The sequence below is a fragment of the Dipodomys spectabilis genome, unplaced genomic scaffold, assembly GCF_019054845.1.
Source record: "Dipodomys spectabilis isolate Male_0828 unplaced genomic scaffold, ASM1905484v1 ptg000297l, whole genome shotgun sequence".
In the NCBI taxonomy this organism is placed as follows: Eukaryota; Metazoa; Chordata; class Mammalia; order Rodentia; family Heteromyidae; genus Dipodomys; species Dipodomys spectabilis.
Window position 1 is genome coordinate 13,645,283 of NW_024870974.1, and position 13,273 is coordinate 13,658,555.

Consider the following 13,273-nt stretch of genomic DNA (forward strand, 5'->3'; position numbering starts at 1 on the left):
TGGCGCTGTGGCTCAAGTTGTAGAGCGCTCGCCTTGAGCTGAAGAGCCAAGGGATAGCGCCCAGTCCCAGAGTTCAAGCCCCACAACCAAAAAAAAAATCTTGGCTTCATGATTATGATAATCAGAACAAATTCATATCAGATTTAGGCCTTGCAATTTGCATATACTATGTGAGTGTCTTGGGAAGCATTGCTTATGGCTGCATTGTTCAAAGGCTAGTTTACAAAGTGCATCTGAGGGGAAACTAATTTCCCAAGAAGCACCTTGTTACCAAACTTCCAAGAAAGAATCTATTTTCATATGTCATTAGGTCTTAGGAAGCCAATGTCTTTAAAAACAAATCTGATTCTAAAAGCGTATCTGAAAACAAGTGAACTTGATCAAGAAATGTTCTTGATTCCTTGGTTGTTTTTCATTGGTGTTGAAATTAAAGCAAATATAGCCACATTGTTGTTGGAGCAATGATTGCTCTTGATAACACAAGGGCAAACACAGATATTACCAAACCCTTGGAATGTGCTGAAGAATTATGTAAGAAAATCAGAAATCTGCAAACCATAGTGTGAAAAACCAAATAGATTGAGGAGAGATTGAGTAATGGAGAATGCTTAAAGATGTTTCTGTAATCATACTTAATGTATAGCCCAGCTGGTTTATTTCTTAAGTCAGTTTTGATTGCTATTATCCTAAGGCATTTAGCTTTTCTTAACTGGAACCCTGCAGTGGGAATTATTGCTGGAAATATTGATCAACTTAAATGTAAACAAAGGAGCTAGGCACTAGAACCTCAAGAGTTATTTGTCCATTAATTTATTTATCATTTATTGTTTGCTCTGGATAAGGACTACAGAAAAGGCATAGTTCTTTCTCTAGAAATGAAATCCCCGAAAGAAATTAATAGATAGATAGATAGATAGGTAGATAGATAGATTGATTGATTCAAGGAATAATAAAGCTGTTGGAGAGGAATTATAAATATCATAATGGATGCCAAGGCCTCTGTGAGTTCAAAGAGATTTATTCCAACTTGAATAGGGTTGAAGTATGAATAGAAATTTTCCCAGAGGGAACAAAAACGGGAGAATATTCCACTTCGAGGGGATAGTATGACAAAATGTCTCAACAGAAAAGTTCAGAGAAGGCTGGGAAGGTGGCTCAGTGGTAGAGCGCTTGCCTTGCATGCATGAGGCCCTGGGTTCCATTCCTCAGCACCACATAAGTAAAAAGAAAAGAGCCGGAAGTGGTGCTGTGGCTCAAGTGGTAGAGCGCTAGCCTTGAGCTGAAGAGCTGAGGGACAGCGCCCAGGCCCAGAGTTCAGGCACCATGACCGGACCCCCCAAAAAAAGAAAAGAAAAATTCAGAGCAGATTTGATATTAGTGATCCAAGTATATCTGGAATAAATCCTTCGTTGGTTTGAGAAGCCAAACTGGAGAGAGAAACAATTTAACCAGGGAGAGTCCTAAATTTCTCATTAAAAGGGTGGTGACCACTGGGAGCTATTCAAGTGTGGGGCAGAAAGGCTGACTGAGCAGGTTTGAACCAGAGTGGGAAATTCACTGTGATAGTGAAATGTAGGCTCTGGGGACAGCACTGGGGACGTGGTAAATGAAGTCAGGGAGATTATCCTACTATTACAGTTGGCCTAGGCAGACTGATCAGACAGGGAAGGCTTTGCAATCAATAGATTTGGCTAAGGGGAGTAGAAATGACTCATGGTTGGAGTCTGATTCATAGAGAGACTACTAAGAAAGGTCACGAAGAGGAGAAGATGGAAATCAGATAATAGGAGTTTTTTACATTGTTGACTGAGATGCTACACTAATCATTATTGAGCATTTATAACCTGTCCAACATTATTCTGATGTATTTGACCTTTTGTGTATGTGTGTGAGGGCCAAGTGACCTTGTTTGACTTTTTCAATCAAGGATAGCTCTCTACCACTTAAGTCAAACCTCCACTGATGGCTTTTTGCTGGTTAATTGGAGATAAAGAAGAATCTCAAGGATTTTTCTGCCCTGGCTGGCTTTGAACTATTCAGATCTCAGCCTCCTGAGTAAGTAGTTACAGGTATGAGTCACTGGCACCCACTTTCTCTCTCTCTCTCTCCATATATATATATATATATATATATATATATATATATCCATTTTTTAACTAGTGGAAGTGGTCTGAGCTGTCTTGTAACGCTTTCAAGTTTGGTAATATGAAAGAATTAAATATCACCAAAGCGTCTTTCTAGTAGTATTCTTTGCCATGCTTGTACCTGTGGATTAGCAACTATATTCCTAGAAACATGTTCTAAATTCCATACAGAAGAAGGAGGAGGAGGAGGAGGAGGAGGAGGAGGAGGAAAGAAGAAGAAGAAGAAGAAGAAGAAGAAGAAGAAGAAGAAGAAGAAGAAGAAGAAGAAGAAGAAGAAGAAGAAGAAGAAGAAGAAGAGGAAGAGGAAGAGGAAGAGGAAGAGGAAGAGGAAGAGGAAGAGGAAGAAGAAGAAGAGGAAGAGGAAGAAGAAGAGGAAGAAGAAGGAAGAAGAAGAAAGAAGAAGATGAAGAAGAAATGGGATTATTGGTACTCTTCAGATAAGAATGTAACTAGCGTTTTCTGAAGTGGGCCTCCCTGCCTGGGACGCCAGCGTGGGGAGGGCTCCTGCTCGCCCAAGTTGGCCGACTTTTATTTTCTTAATGTCAAGAAAGCGAAGTGTGCAGCGTCCTGGCCCACAGGTGTCGGTGTCTCCCGGGGAGGTGCAGGTCCTGCCGGGGCTGGCCCGGCGGGGACGAGCGCGGCGCGGCGCCCTCTCCCCCTCCTCCTCTTCCTCCTCCTCCTCCTCCTCCTTGCTGTAGTTTATTGGTTGCCTTCCCAGGACTTGACAAGCCTGTGGAAAGGCTCAAAGTTTCAAGTTACCAGGGGAGGGAGGGAGGGAGGGGGGAGGAGGAGGAGCAGGAGGAGGAGGAGGAGGAGGAGGAGGGAGGGGGAGGGAGGGAGGGAGGGGGAGGGAGGAGGGGCAGGGAGCAGCGGCCGCCCCTCCGCACCGCGGCAGCCGCTCCGCTGATTGGCTGGGGCCCCAGCTGCTTCCCTGGAACAAAAGGTCAAAGTGGACTGCGGTGCACACGCAGGGAGGCGGCGGATAAATAGCAGCGCCCGCCCCGCAGCCCCGAGCCCGGAGCCCGCAGCCCGGAGGCTGAGCGCGCGGGGACGCGCGGGACGCACGGGGCGCGCAGGGCGCACGCCGGCCCGAGGCGCGGCTGCAGCCGGCCAGCTCCACCCCGGGAGGGCACGGGCACCGTCCGGACCGCCAGACCAGACCCGACAGCCCCGGGGACTCCCCCTCGCAAGGGTCCCCGCGAGGATGGCGTGTGAAATCATGCCTCTGCAAAGGTAGTGCCCTTGCCCTCCTCTGCTTGCTTTTAAAAAAGGAAAAGGAAAGAAAAAGGAAGTTCCCCGCTCGGCGAGCTGTGCTCCGAGCCGGGCAAAGCCATTTAACTTGGTCAGACTTGGCGTCTTGCAGGAAGGCACTACAAGTGTGGAGTCGGTTGAACCCCCTGCGCCTGGAACCAGAAACACTTCAGTGTGAGGCTGTTCTTTCGCTGAATTTTCTTTCTTGAACCCCAAGTTTCTGCTCTGTCTCGCTGGGCTGCTGTATTGATTATTGATTAGATCCTTGGGTGAATGGAAGCAGTTCTGGAGCTAGGATCTCTGCAGCCTGGGGTAACACAGACCCAGGGATCTATAGAGCAGGTCCAGGGCAACTTTAGATTGAGAGATGTCAGAAGGCGGAAAGGTCTCAGGATGGGCCCATTTGTAGGCGAGGATCAGCTACCTATACGTGCCTTACAATCAGTGAAGACCAATGTTAAGGATACTATTTCCCCTTCAGTAATTCTAGATGTATTGCTTACATGGCAGGCACTTGTCTTAAAACTGCCAATGTGAAGAATAGCAGGGCAGAGGATTCCAGTTTGGCTTATTCATGCTTATAATAACTGGGATGGACAGAAGGTGGGAGCTGGGGTCCAGGAGGGAGACTAAAGCAGAGACAGGTAAAGGAGAGGAAGGTGCTGGTTAGAAGATAGCAAAGGATAAGTAAATAATGTTTCTGGGATGGGGAGCTGGAAGCCACCTCTGGGGTGACTGCATCCAGCCAGCCTTCCAATTTCACAATCAGAAAACGGAGGCATGTTCACAGTTTCTAAGAAGTCCAGGGTGGAATCTTGTGATTTGAAGATCTGCTTTTACCAGTCCCATCATCATGTGGCTGGGCGTGTAGTGGTGTTCATTCCCTCTGCATGCTTCCTGTGCAGGCTTGGATTTGGGAGATGATAAAGGACAAAACAGGAAATATGATGTCTCAACAAAATGTTAGACAAAAACAAAAACTAGGCTGTACAGATTTCCCTTACCATTTATGTCTTAATAATACAAATAAGATCTCGAAGTACCTTTTTTTAATTTGCGAGATGGTTCCCGCAGATACACTGAGTCTGAGGTAAACCCGCAGAATTGCTTTTTGTACACTGACAGATGGATTCACAGGGATGGGAATCTGATGTGGTGTTCAGAGAATCTCTTTTCATGATTTAAGGTAGGAGAAAGTGCTTTAAATGTTTCTAATTAATTAGGTGTTACAGTCTAGACATAAGGAAGCAAACTCAGGTATAATTTCTAGAGTCTTGACTTGATTTCCTGCTGGTCGTTGGGGTCTTTTTTCCCCCTTCAAAATAATGTGGGATCTTAAGAGTCTTTAGTAGGTTGTATTCTAGATAGGAGTATTGGCTATTATTAAAGTCAGCCATGGCTACCTGATAATGTAATAACTCTTTAAAAAACGAGTCATTCCACTGCCAAAATATTGTTTACACAATTAGGTTGATGACAGCTAACGAGAAAGCCAGCATAATTTCTGAAAATTAGTTTGCATGGCTAATCATTATCAGTAACCAGAGTAGAAATAAATCTAGCAAGGATTTGAATTGGCATTCAAGAATGCTGCATCATCACTTTTGTTTCTTTGCACATCCCCGGTTCCTGTCCAGGTCAAGGGGACCCACTGTTCCCAAGTTCTGGATGTCTGGCTTTGCCACCTTTGATCATAAACTTGCTAAATGCAAGGACCAAGTGTGTGTGTCTATGTCTCTTCATGAAGGATCCCTTGTGCATTTAAGCATTTATGCAAAATACATTCCTGCCCCTATAGAATTGCATCTGCGGATCTCAGTTCCTTTAGTCTTTGCTGTTTGCTGGTCCCTATGCTTGTCATGGGCATAAGGGTCACTGATTGCCCACGCCCACCCCACCCCCCCTCCCAGCCCACCTGCTTCAAGGACGCTTGCCAAGCTAGGACAGTATGTCTGCTGAATCATTCTGCTCCTGTGCACCAAACTGAATTAGAAGTACAAGTATAAAAGAAGAGCTTTGAACACAAGTGAAAGCAATGTATGCTCCCTCTACTGAAGCAGAGAGATCTGTTTCTCCTACTCTGGGTACCTAAGAGTTACCTGGCAATTTTACTTTTAAAAGCAATCCTTTCCTGTACCCAGCCTTCCCTGCATTGAGAGAATCCCAATCTAGGGTCAGGCAAGGAAAGTCTGTCTTCACAAGCCCCCCCAAACCTGCTCTCCACCCTTAAGAGAAACCCAGCTGGGAGTCCTGGTTAATGATTAGAGTTTGTACAAAGCCATTGACAGCTGGTCTGTGGCAAAATCTAACTCCATCTCACTCAGCATCTCCAAGAGGCTGATTTCATGTGACCTTATGTGAGTTCTTTTCATAACTGCTGTTTTCTTTACTAGATCATCAGTTCTGCGTGTTAAAACTTAGAGTATGCCAGATGCTGGTGGCTCACACGTGTAATCTTGGCTACTCAGGAGACTGAGACCTGAGGTTCACAGTTCAAAGCTAGCCTGGGCAGGAAAGTTCATGAGACTCTTATCTCCAATTAACCACCAGAAAACCGGAAGGGGCGCTGTGGCTCAAGTGGTAGAGTGCTCCCCTGGAGCTGAAGGACTCAGGCACAGCGCCCAAGCCCAGAGTTCAAGCCCCACCACCTGACAAAAAAATAAATAAATAACTTAGAATATTGTTACACATTCTCTCTCCATACTGTTAAATAATTTCTCTCAGGCAGCAGTGCTCCATCCTAAGGTCATGTAGTCACAAGTTAAGCCTTGCTGCTGACTACCAAGGGTTGTACACACATTACCAGTCAATTGCAATATCATGTGGTAACTACGGTAATACGTGATATAATTAGTGTAATAATAGAGGTGTGTCCCGATGGGCAATGTTACCCTGTATTTTATTTAACCTCATAGGAGGGTTTGATCATATTCAAAGGCACGTTTTCTCTGTCATGTCTCCTTAGCTTCTAATGTCCATAAATGACCTTTTAGTCTTTCTTCACATGCTATAAAAGCATGTAAAAGTTTTGTTGCTGCTAATGTATAACTAAGATAAGAATAACAAAGGGGCTTAATAAAGAGAGTGGAATAAAGCCTTTTGCTCCCGTCATGTTTCGTGCTAACTGTGTAATGTGATTTGCAGAGTTTCCAGGATGGACTTGACTATTTAGAAATTCATGATCTTCCGTCAAAGCGAAATAGTGAAAATTCTCTCTGTGTAAAAGCACCCATTTTTTACAGTTAACTACAAATAACATAAAGGTAGGATTTTACTAAAGATCCGACATAAATTTTACCACTCTAAATCCTAAAATATTTATGTGCTACTTCTTATAATTAATGATAAGATTCAGCACACAGCATAACCTTACATAAATATTCTCCTCTTCTGGGAAAAAAAAAAGTTAAGTCCTTTAAAGAAGTAAAATAATAACCAAACTAAAGGAAGCGAAACAGTTAAGAATTGAAATAAAACTTGGCTGAGGTGACTCAGCTAAGCTCGGGTCCCTAATGAGATAGTCCATTTTATCAGAACCCAGGTTAGCTTAGACCTGAGGTTCTTTGCATGAGTCACAGCCCATTGTGGCTTTTCCTCTGCAGAGTGATGTGTAGATGAGGATCTGCATCCGGTAGCACATAGGAAGACTTGACCAGGCTAAGAAGCAGAGGCTCACCTCTAAGTCTTAAGTCCATGACAAAACTCAGCTTTCATAGCAGTATTCTGATTGGCTCCATTAACTTTCCAATAGCCCCTCACTTCATCCATACCCACAGAGGAGAACAGTAAAAGATGAAGCTTTGAGCGCTAATCACCAACTTCACTGCCTTTGGTTTCAGTGCTTCGACATCTTTGTAAAAACATCTAGCTCAGTCCTAGATCTGTGCACCCAAGTCAGTAGCTGAAATTGGTCATGTCAAGGACATTGCCTGTTTTGTGTTTTTACTTCATCTGGAAAACTATGCTGTATAATTCCAACTTGTAGTGGCTCTTCAAAGAAGACTTACAGACAAATTAGCATGTATTAGCTAACCAACATTCAAAGATTTCACTGCAGCTTCTTGCCAGTGGAATTTATCAGGTCTTTCTAAGCATGGATGTTGTAGAGGATTCTTTTGACTATGTGGGAATGATACAGGAGTTCACCTGGAACCGGCCAGGGAAGGAGGATCTGGTATGTGAGCCTTCTGTGTGGTGGTCAAGAGAGAGATTTTGGTGCTTATGGCAAAGTTACCTACAACCTCCTTCCTCACCTCCCTGGGAGTCCTTCTTCCCCATTAACACCTGGGCTAGTAAGTCACAGCTCATCTGGATAAACCCCGGGTGAGGTTGGGTATCTGAATTTGCCCTTCATCACCCAAACGACCTATATTTGGGAGAAACGCAAAGTCATTGGGAACACACAAGTTCTTGGCAGGCCCTGGTCCAGCATAGTGGCCTCATTATCTGTGCAGCCCAATGTTCCAGCATGGTGGTGCCATTATCTGTGCAGCCCAAATATTTGCCGATTGCACCAAATAAAAATGATAATCTGGAGTGCAGAGGGGATGTTTTCAAGTTGTAAGATCACACTGCCTGTTGCATTGGAAAGTGACCGTGTTAAGCGTTCAGCGTGTGCAGTGGGACAAATGGAAGGAAAGGAAGTGCATGTGCATCCAGACCCTGACCACTTACTGGTCATGTTCATAATCTAGACAATAAAGCAACACCATCGGGGAACTTATTTTATGGGGGAGGTTCTGACAGTTAATGGGTATGAAAGGGGTTTTGTGTTTGTTTTGTAGATAATAAAACTACCAGATCAGAAGAGTAATGTGCTAGCAAGATGTAATGGCGCATACCTGTCATCCTACCTGCTCAGGAGGCAGAGACTGAGAGGATCATGATCTGATGCCAGCCCAGGCAAAAAGATAGGGAAACTCATCTTCATACACAAGCCAGGCATAATAGTATAGCTCAGAAATCCCAGCTATGTAGTGGGAGATATGGGTAGGAAAATTACAGTCTGGCCTTAGGCAAAAATATAATACTTCATCTAAAAAACAAAACAACAATTACAAAAACTAAAGCCAAAAGGTTGGGTGACCTGCTTTCACTGTATTTGATATTGGTATAATTTGTGGAGGGGAAAGGAAAAAACAAATCGTTTAAATAGGGATACAGGTGGACCCATTGCAACAATGAGATGTACAAGTTATGTCGAAAACGAACTTTACAATTTTGGGGGGGGTGTGGATTCAGTGGTGGGGGCCGGGGGGGGAGAGGATGGGAAGGGATGGGAAGGGGGAAAAAAGGAGGAGGCTACAACGCTTGATAAGAAATGTACTCATTATCTTGCCCATGTAATTGTAACCCCTCTGTATAGTATTCTCACAATAAAAAAAAAAAAGGTTGAGTGAGCAGCTTAAGCAGTAGAGTATACTGCCCGGCCAGTATGAGGACCTGAGTTCAAATCTCTCTACTGGCTCCTTTTCCTTTCTTTTTCATTCTTTATTTACCTTTCTTTGGGTTTTTCAGTCTTCCTATTCTCCACGAATATAAGCATTGATAACAGAACCTGGTGGCCCTCTGTCTCTGCATTGTCTGATTAGGAAGTGCTCCCCACAGTGGTTTCTGGGAAAAGCCACTGAAAACAGGAGCAAATTTAGATGTCTTAAAACTCTCAAAGCTGTTCATGCTGCTTTTTCTGTATGTGCTGCTCAGAATCAGTTGTCACAGAAATAGTTTGTACTCTAAGAAAGCTTCTTAATGCACTTTTATTGATCTTTCCCTTAAGACATAAAAATAACTTTAGACGGTTTTTTAAATCTATCATTAGTATACTATATCTTTATTTAAAGTGTCTGATTGAATAGCTTTTAATATATATACAGAGTTGTGCAGCAGTGTTTTTTTAACACAAGGCCAGGGCACTGTCCCTGAGTTTTTTCTCTCTACCACTTTGAGCCATAGCTCCACTTCCGGTTTTCTGGTGGTTAATTGGAGATAAGAGTCTTACGGACTTTCTTACCCTGGCTGGGTTTGAACCTCAATCTTCAAATCACAGCCTGAGTAGCTAGGATTACAGATGTAAGCCACCAGCACACAGCACTATTTTTAGAACATTTTCATCATCTATAAAGAAATTATTGTTGAGCTATCAACCCTCATTTCAGCAGGCTGCCCCTAGTCCGTTTCGTTTCTATAGATTTGCCTACTCTGGGTTTTTCGTGGCGGCTATTATCTGTGAGGTTTTGTGAAGTACTTTCCCTTAGTATGATGTGTTTCAAAGTTCATCTGTGTTGTAACAGGTATCAGTACTTAATCCCTTTTTTATGAGTGACTAATATTCTGATCTACAAATAGATCAAATGTTGCTCCACATTTCCTCAGTTGGACATTTGTGCTGTTCCCAACTGCTGACCATTGTGAGTAATGCTGCCATAAATAGATGGGTAAATAGCTTTGGGGGGTTATAAAAAAAAATAGACTCCACTTAAGAGCCAAATGGATCCTTGGAGATCATCAAAAACCATCTCCATTTTCCAGATAGTTAAGCTCAACCCCCAGAACCAAATCACTCTCAGTCCTGTACAAAGAAACAGCGGGAAACACTCTAGGAGGATGTCTTAAACAATAACCACTGGTGTGTGAAGTCCATTCTGGTATGTATTTGGGAAGCAAAGCAATTTCCTCCTAGTATACGCTTACTAAAGAAGAGTCTGTTGTTATCCAAAAAGCATGGAGTTCTAATAGGCAAGACAAGTCTCACGGGCTTTCTGGCCTGGGCTGACTTCCAACTGTGGTCCTCAGATCTTGGCCTCCTGAGTGGCTAGAACTATAGGCGTGAGCTACCAGTACCTAGCTATGGGTGGTATTTTTATATGTGACTTGCCTTCACTTTCAATTCCTGGACCTAACCAACCCTCAGGACTACTCCTCCCCCCTTTATCTCCAGTGGCGTTCATTGGCCCTGTGTGACAGGTGACGTGCTCATCTCCCATAACTTTGAGGCACATTCTCTTGTCTCTGTGTGTTCTCTTGCTATCCGTTATCTTTCTCCCCACATGCCTACGTGACCCTTGAAGTTCCCTCCCTCTAGGCCTTGGTCCTGTGCAGCCTCACCTAACCTGCCAGACTGCATTATGCTCCAGATGAAGGGGTGGGCTGCTGGCTTCAGAGAGACTGGACTGAAATCTCAGCCCTGTCAGCCTCTGGGGCCTTCTACAGTTCAACTTCCTTCCTCAATTATCTAAAAATCGAGTTAGTAATACCTTCCTCTTAGACTGTCTTTGAGGATTGAATGGGACAATGAGATTTTGTGTGGGTTTTGTTGTTGTTGTTGTTGTTTTCTGTATTGGTTCTGGGTCTTGAATTCTGGGCCTGGGCACAATTCCTGAGCTTTTGTGCTCAAAGCTAGCACTCTACCACTTGAGCCATAGATCTACTTCCAGCTTTTTTGGGTAGTGCATTGGATATAAGAGTCTCATTGGCTTTCCTGCCTGGTCTGGCTTTGAACCAAGATCCTCAGATCTCAACCTCTTGAGTAGCTACAATTGCAGGCAAGAGCCACCTGCTGGGACGATGACTACAAATGAACAGCACCTTAAAAGCCAGGCTGATTAGAGTAAGATCTCAGTCAATAGAAGCTGTCGGTCTCTTCTGCTCTAAGAATCCTCACACTTCTGGTTTCAGTTCTCAGCTCTCCTGGGGATTCTGTGAGGCTTAGGACTGTATCTTCTTGGCTGGTGTGTATCTGCAGTACCTCTCCATGGTTCTAATAACAAATAGATGCTTAACAAAACTGCAGAGCTGAGCATGTTGGCTTATGCCTGTAATCCTAGCTACTTGGGAGGCTGAGATAATAGTTCAAGTTTAGCCTGGGCAGACAAAGTTCTTGAGCTAACTAGACAGTAACACAGCTGTCACCCCAAGTCACATGGGAGGTTGAAACTCAGAGGACTGTGGTTCTAGGCCATCCCAGGCAGAGAAGTTCTGAGACTTCATTTCCATGCAAGGGAGCTGGATGCCATGGGATTCTCATGTGGTCCCAGCTTGAAGCAGATGGGAATTAAGACCCTATCTTAAATGTAACCGGTAAAAATCCAGGCTGGAGGTCTTGTTTAAGTGGTAAAGTACCAGCCTAGCTTGATGCTCTGAGATTGAACCCAAATTGAACCCAAATGCCACCAAAAAAGTGGAAGAAATTTGTAATAACAGCAAATGTTGAAAGACATTAGCAAAAATACTGTTTCTGTCTCCCCTTCTGCAGGTATCTATGTATTATTTTGATGTTTCAGTGACTGGAGTTGGAAACACATTCACTTATTTACTAATGGTCTAAATGTATTTTCTTATCTACTCAGTTACACCCTCCCCAAAAGAAAGTTGCTACTGTATTTTATACTCTAAATAACTACCTCCCCTAAAGCACTCTTCTCTAAATTAATGATAACCATCGCCTTTCTGAACAAGAGCTCAAAGACAAACGAAAGCTTCCAGCTGTCTGTGAAAATAATTTTGAGACAAAACCAAACATTGTTTTGTTTTTTTCCCAGCTCCAAACAACCTTTGGGTTTTCAGTGGAGTGAAATAATTTTCTTTCCCTGCTCTGAAGCCAGAACAAACAAATATAGAGTGTGGCAAGACTGTGTTCAAATATTCCGTTGCCTGAACGTATCCTTTCCTGCTCCACACTGCTCGCAGTGTTTACGTTACGGGCATAATGACAGGACTCCTGCTTCTAACTGTGTCATCGAAACAAAGACATTATTTTTCTTTCCTTAAGAAAAGATGGAAGACAGGCTCATGCCTGTAATCCTCGTTACTCAGGAGGCTGAGATCTGAGAATCACAGTTCAAAGCCAGCCCAGGCAGGAAAGTCCTTGAGACTCCTGTCTCCAATTAACCAGCAAAGAGCCAGAAGTGGAGGTAGGGCTTAAGTCATAGAATGCTAGCCTTGAGCAAAAAAGCCAAGTGAGAGCTAGAGGCTTTGGGTTCAAGCTTGCTACTGGCAGAAAGAGAAAGAAAGACAGAGAGGTGGGGGAGGAAGAAAGAGGAAGGAAAAGAGGGAGGGAAGAGGGAGAGAGGGAGAGAAGAAAGTGGTAGGGGAAATCCACAACCCAGGTGCAGTCCTGCTAAGTTCTTAAGAAAAAAAATGAGATCATTTTAAATCATCAAAATACATACCCAGGAGTGCTTCTAATTGTCATAATTGGTTTTGCAAATTACCAACAGTGTGTGTTTTCCAAATATTTAATCCAGTACTGTAAACACTCAGAAAAGTCTTGATGATGCTGATTCTGTTTAGTGATACAGGTCCCTAGCCAGGTGCTGGCAGTGCAGAGAAAAGCAGATCTGCACTGGTGAATTCCACCATCGGTGAATTCCACACTCCTGTGCCTACATAGCTGTGAGCCTGCAGCCCGCAGCACAAAGAAGCTCTCTCTCCAGCATGCTGGCTGTGGCTTTCCAGATGAGATGGCCCTTGAGATGAAAGGTGCAGAATTCCCTAGGTAGAGCAGTGGAGGAAGCATGGACAATACCAGGAGCAAGGTATGGGCAGAGGCAGGTTCCGGCATGGCAATGATGGTGGACAGAGGCACAGTGCCCTGAGGTTGAGCACCAGGAACCCGGCGTTACCACTGAAGTTTTCTCCCAGGACAGGGGGAAGGCCTAGAGCCTAAGGAGGTGCAGGTTTGGGTTTACCCTCTCTAAAACCAATGTCATGGAAAGGTCACATGCAAAAGAAAGATGTGGATTTTGGACATGGGGACAAGGAATAGAAGACTGCTGGTTCCAGAGAGCAGTTGCCTTCTTCACATGATGTAAATCCATGAGTTCAATTCCAGTCCTGGGAGGAAAAAACAATAACAACTTCCTGTGACTATTAACAGCTGC

At 44.0% G+C, this 13,273-nt stretch overlaps 1 protein-coding gene across 2 annotated transcripts in view; it reads left to right on the forward strand.

The window, feature by feature from the left end:
* Positions 1-3,285: 3,285 nt before the first annotated feature.
* Positions 3,286-13,273, forward strand: part of LOC122127192 (protein FAM13A-like) — an 85,106-nt gene continuing 75,118 nt past the window's right edge. The window contains exon 1 of one of the 2 annotated variants that reach the window (XM_042701803.1): positions 3,286-3,377. In XM_042701803.1, the coding sequence (XP_042557737.1) occupies positions 3,349-3,377 (29 nt within the window). In that variant the 5' untranslated portion in view covers positions 3,286-3,348. The remainder of the gene's footprint in view (positions 3,378-13,273) is intronic. The other variant, XM_042701802.1, reaches the window with a different exon arrangement.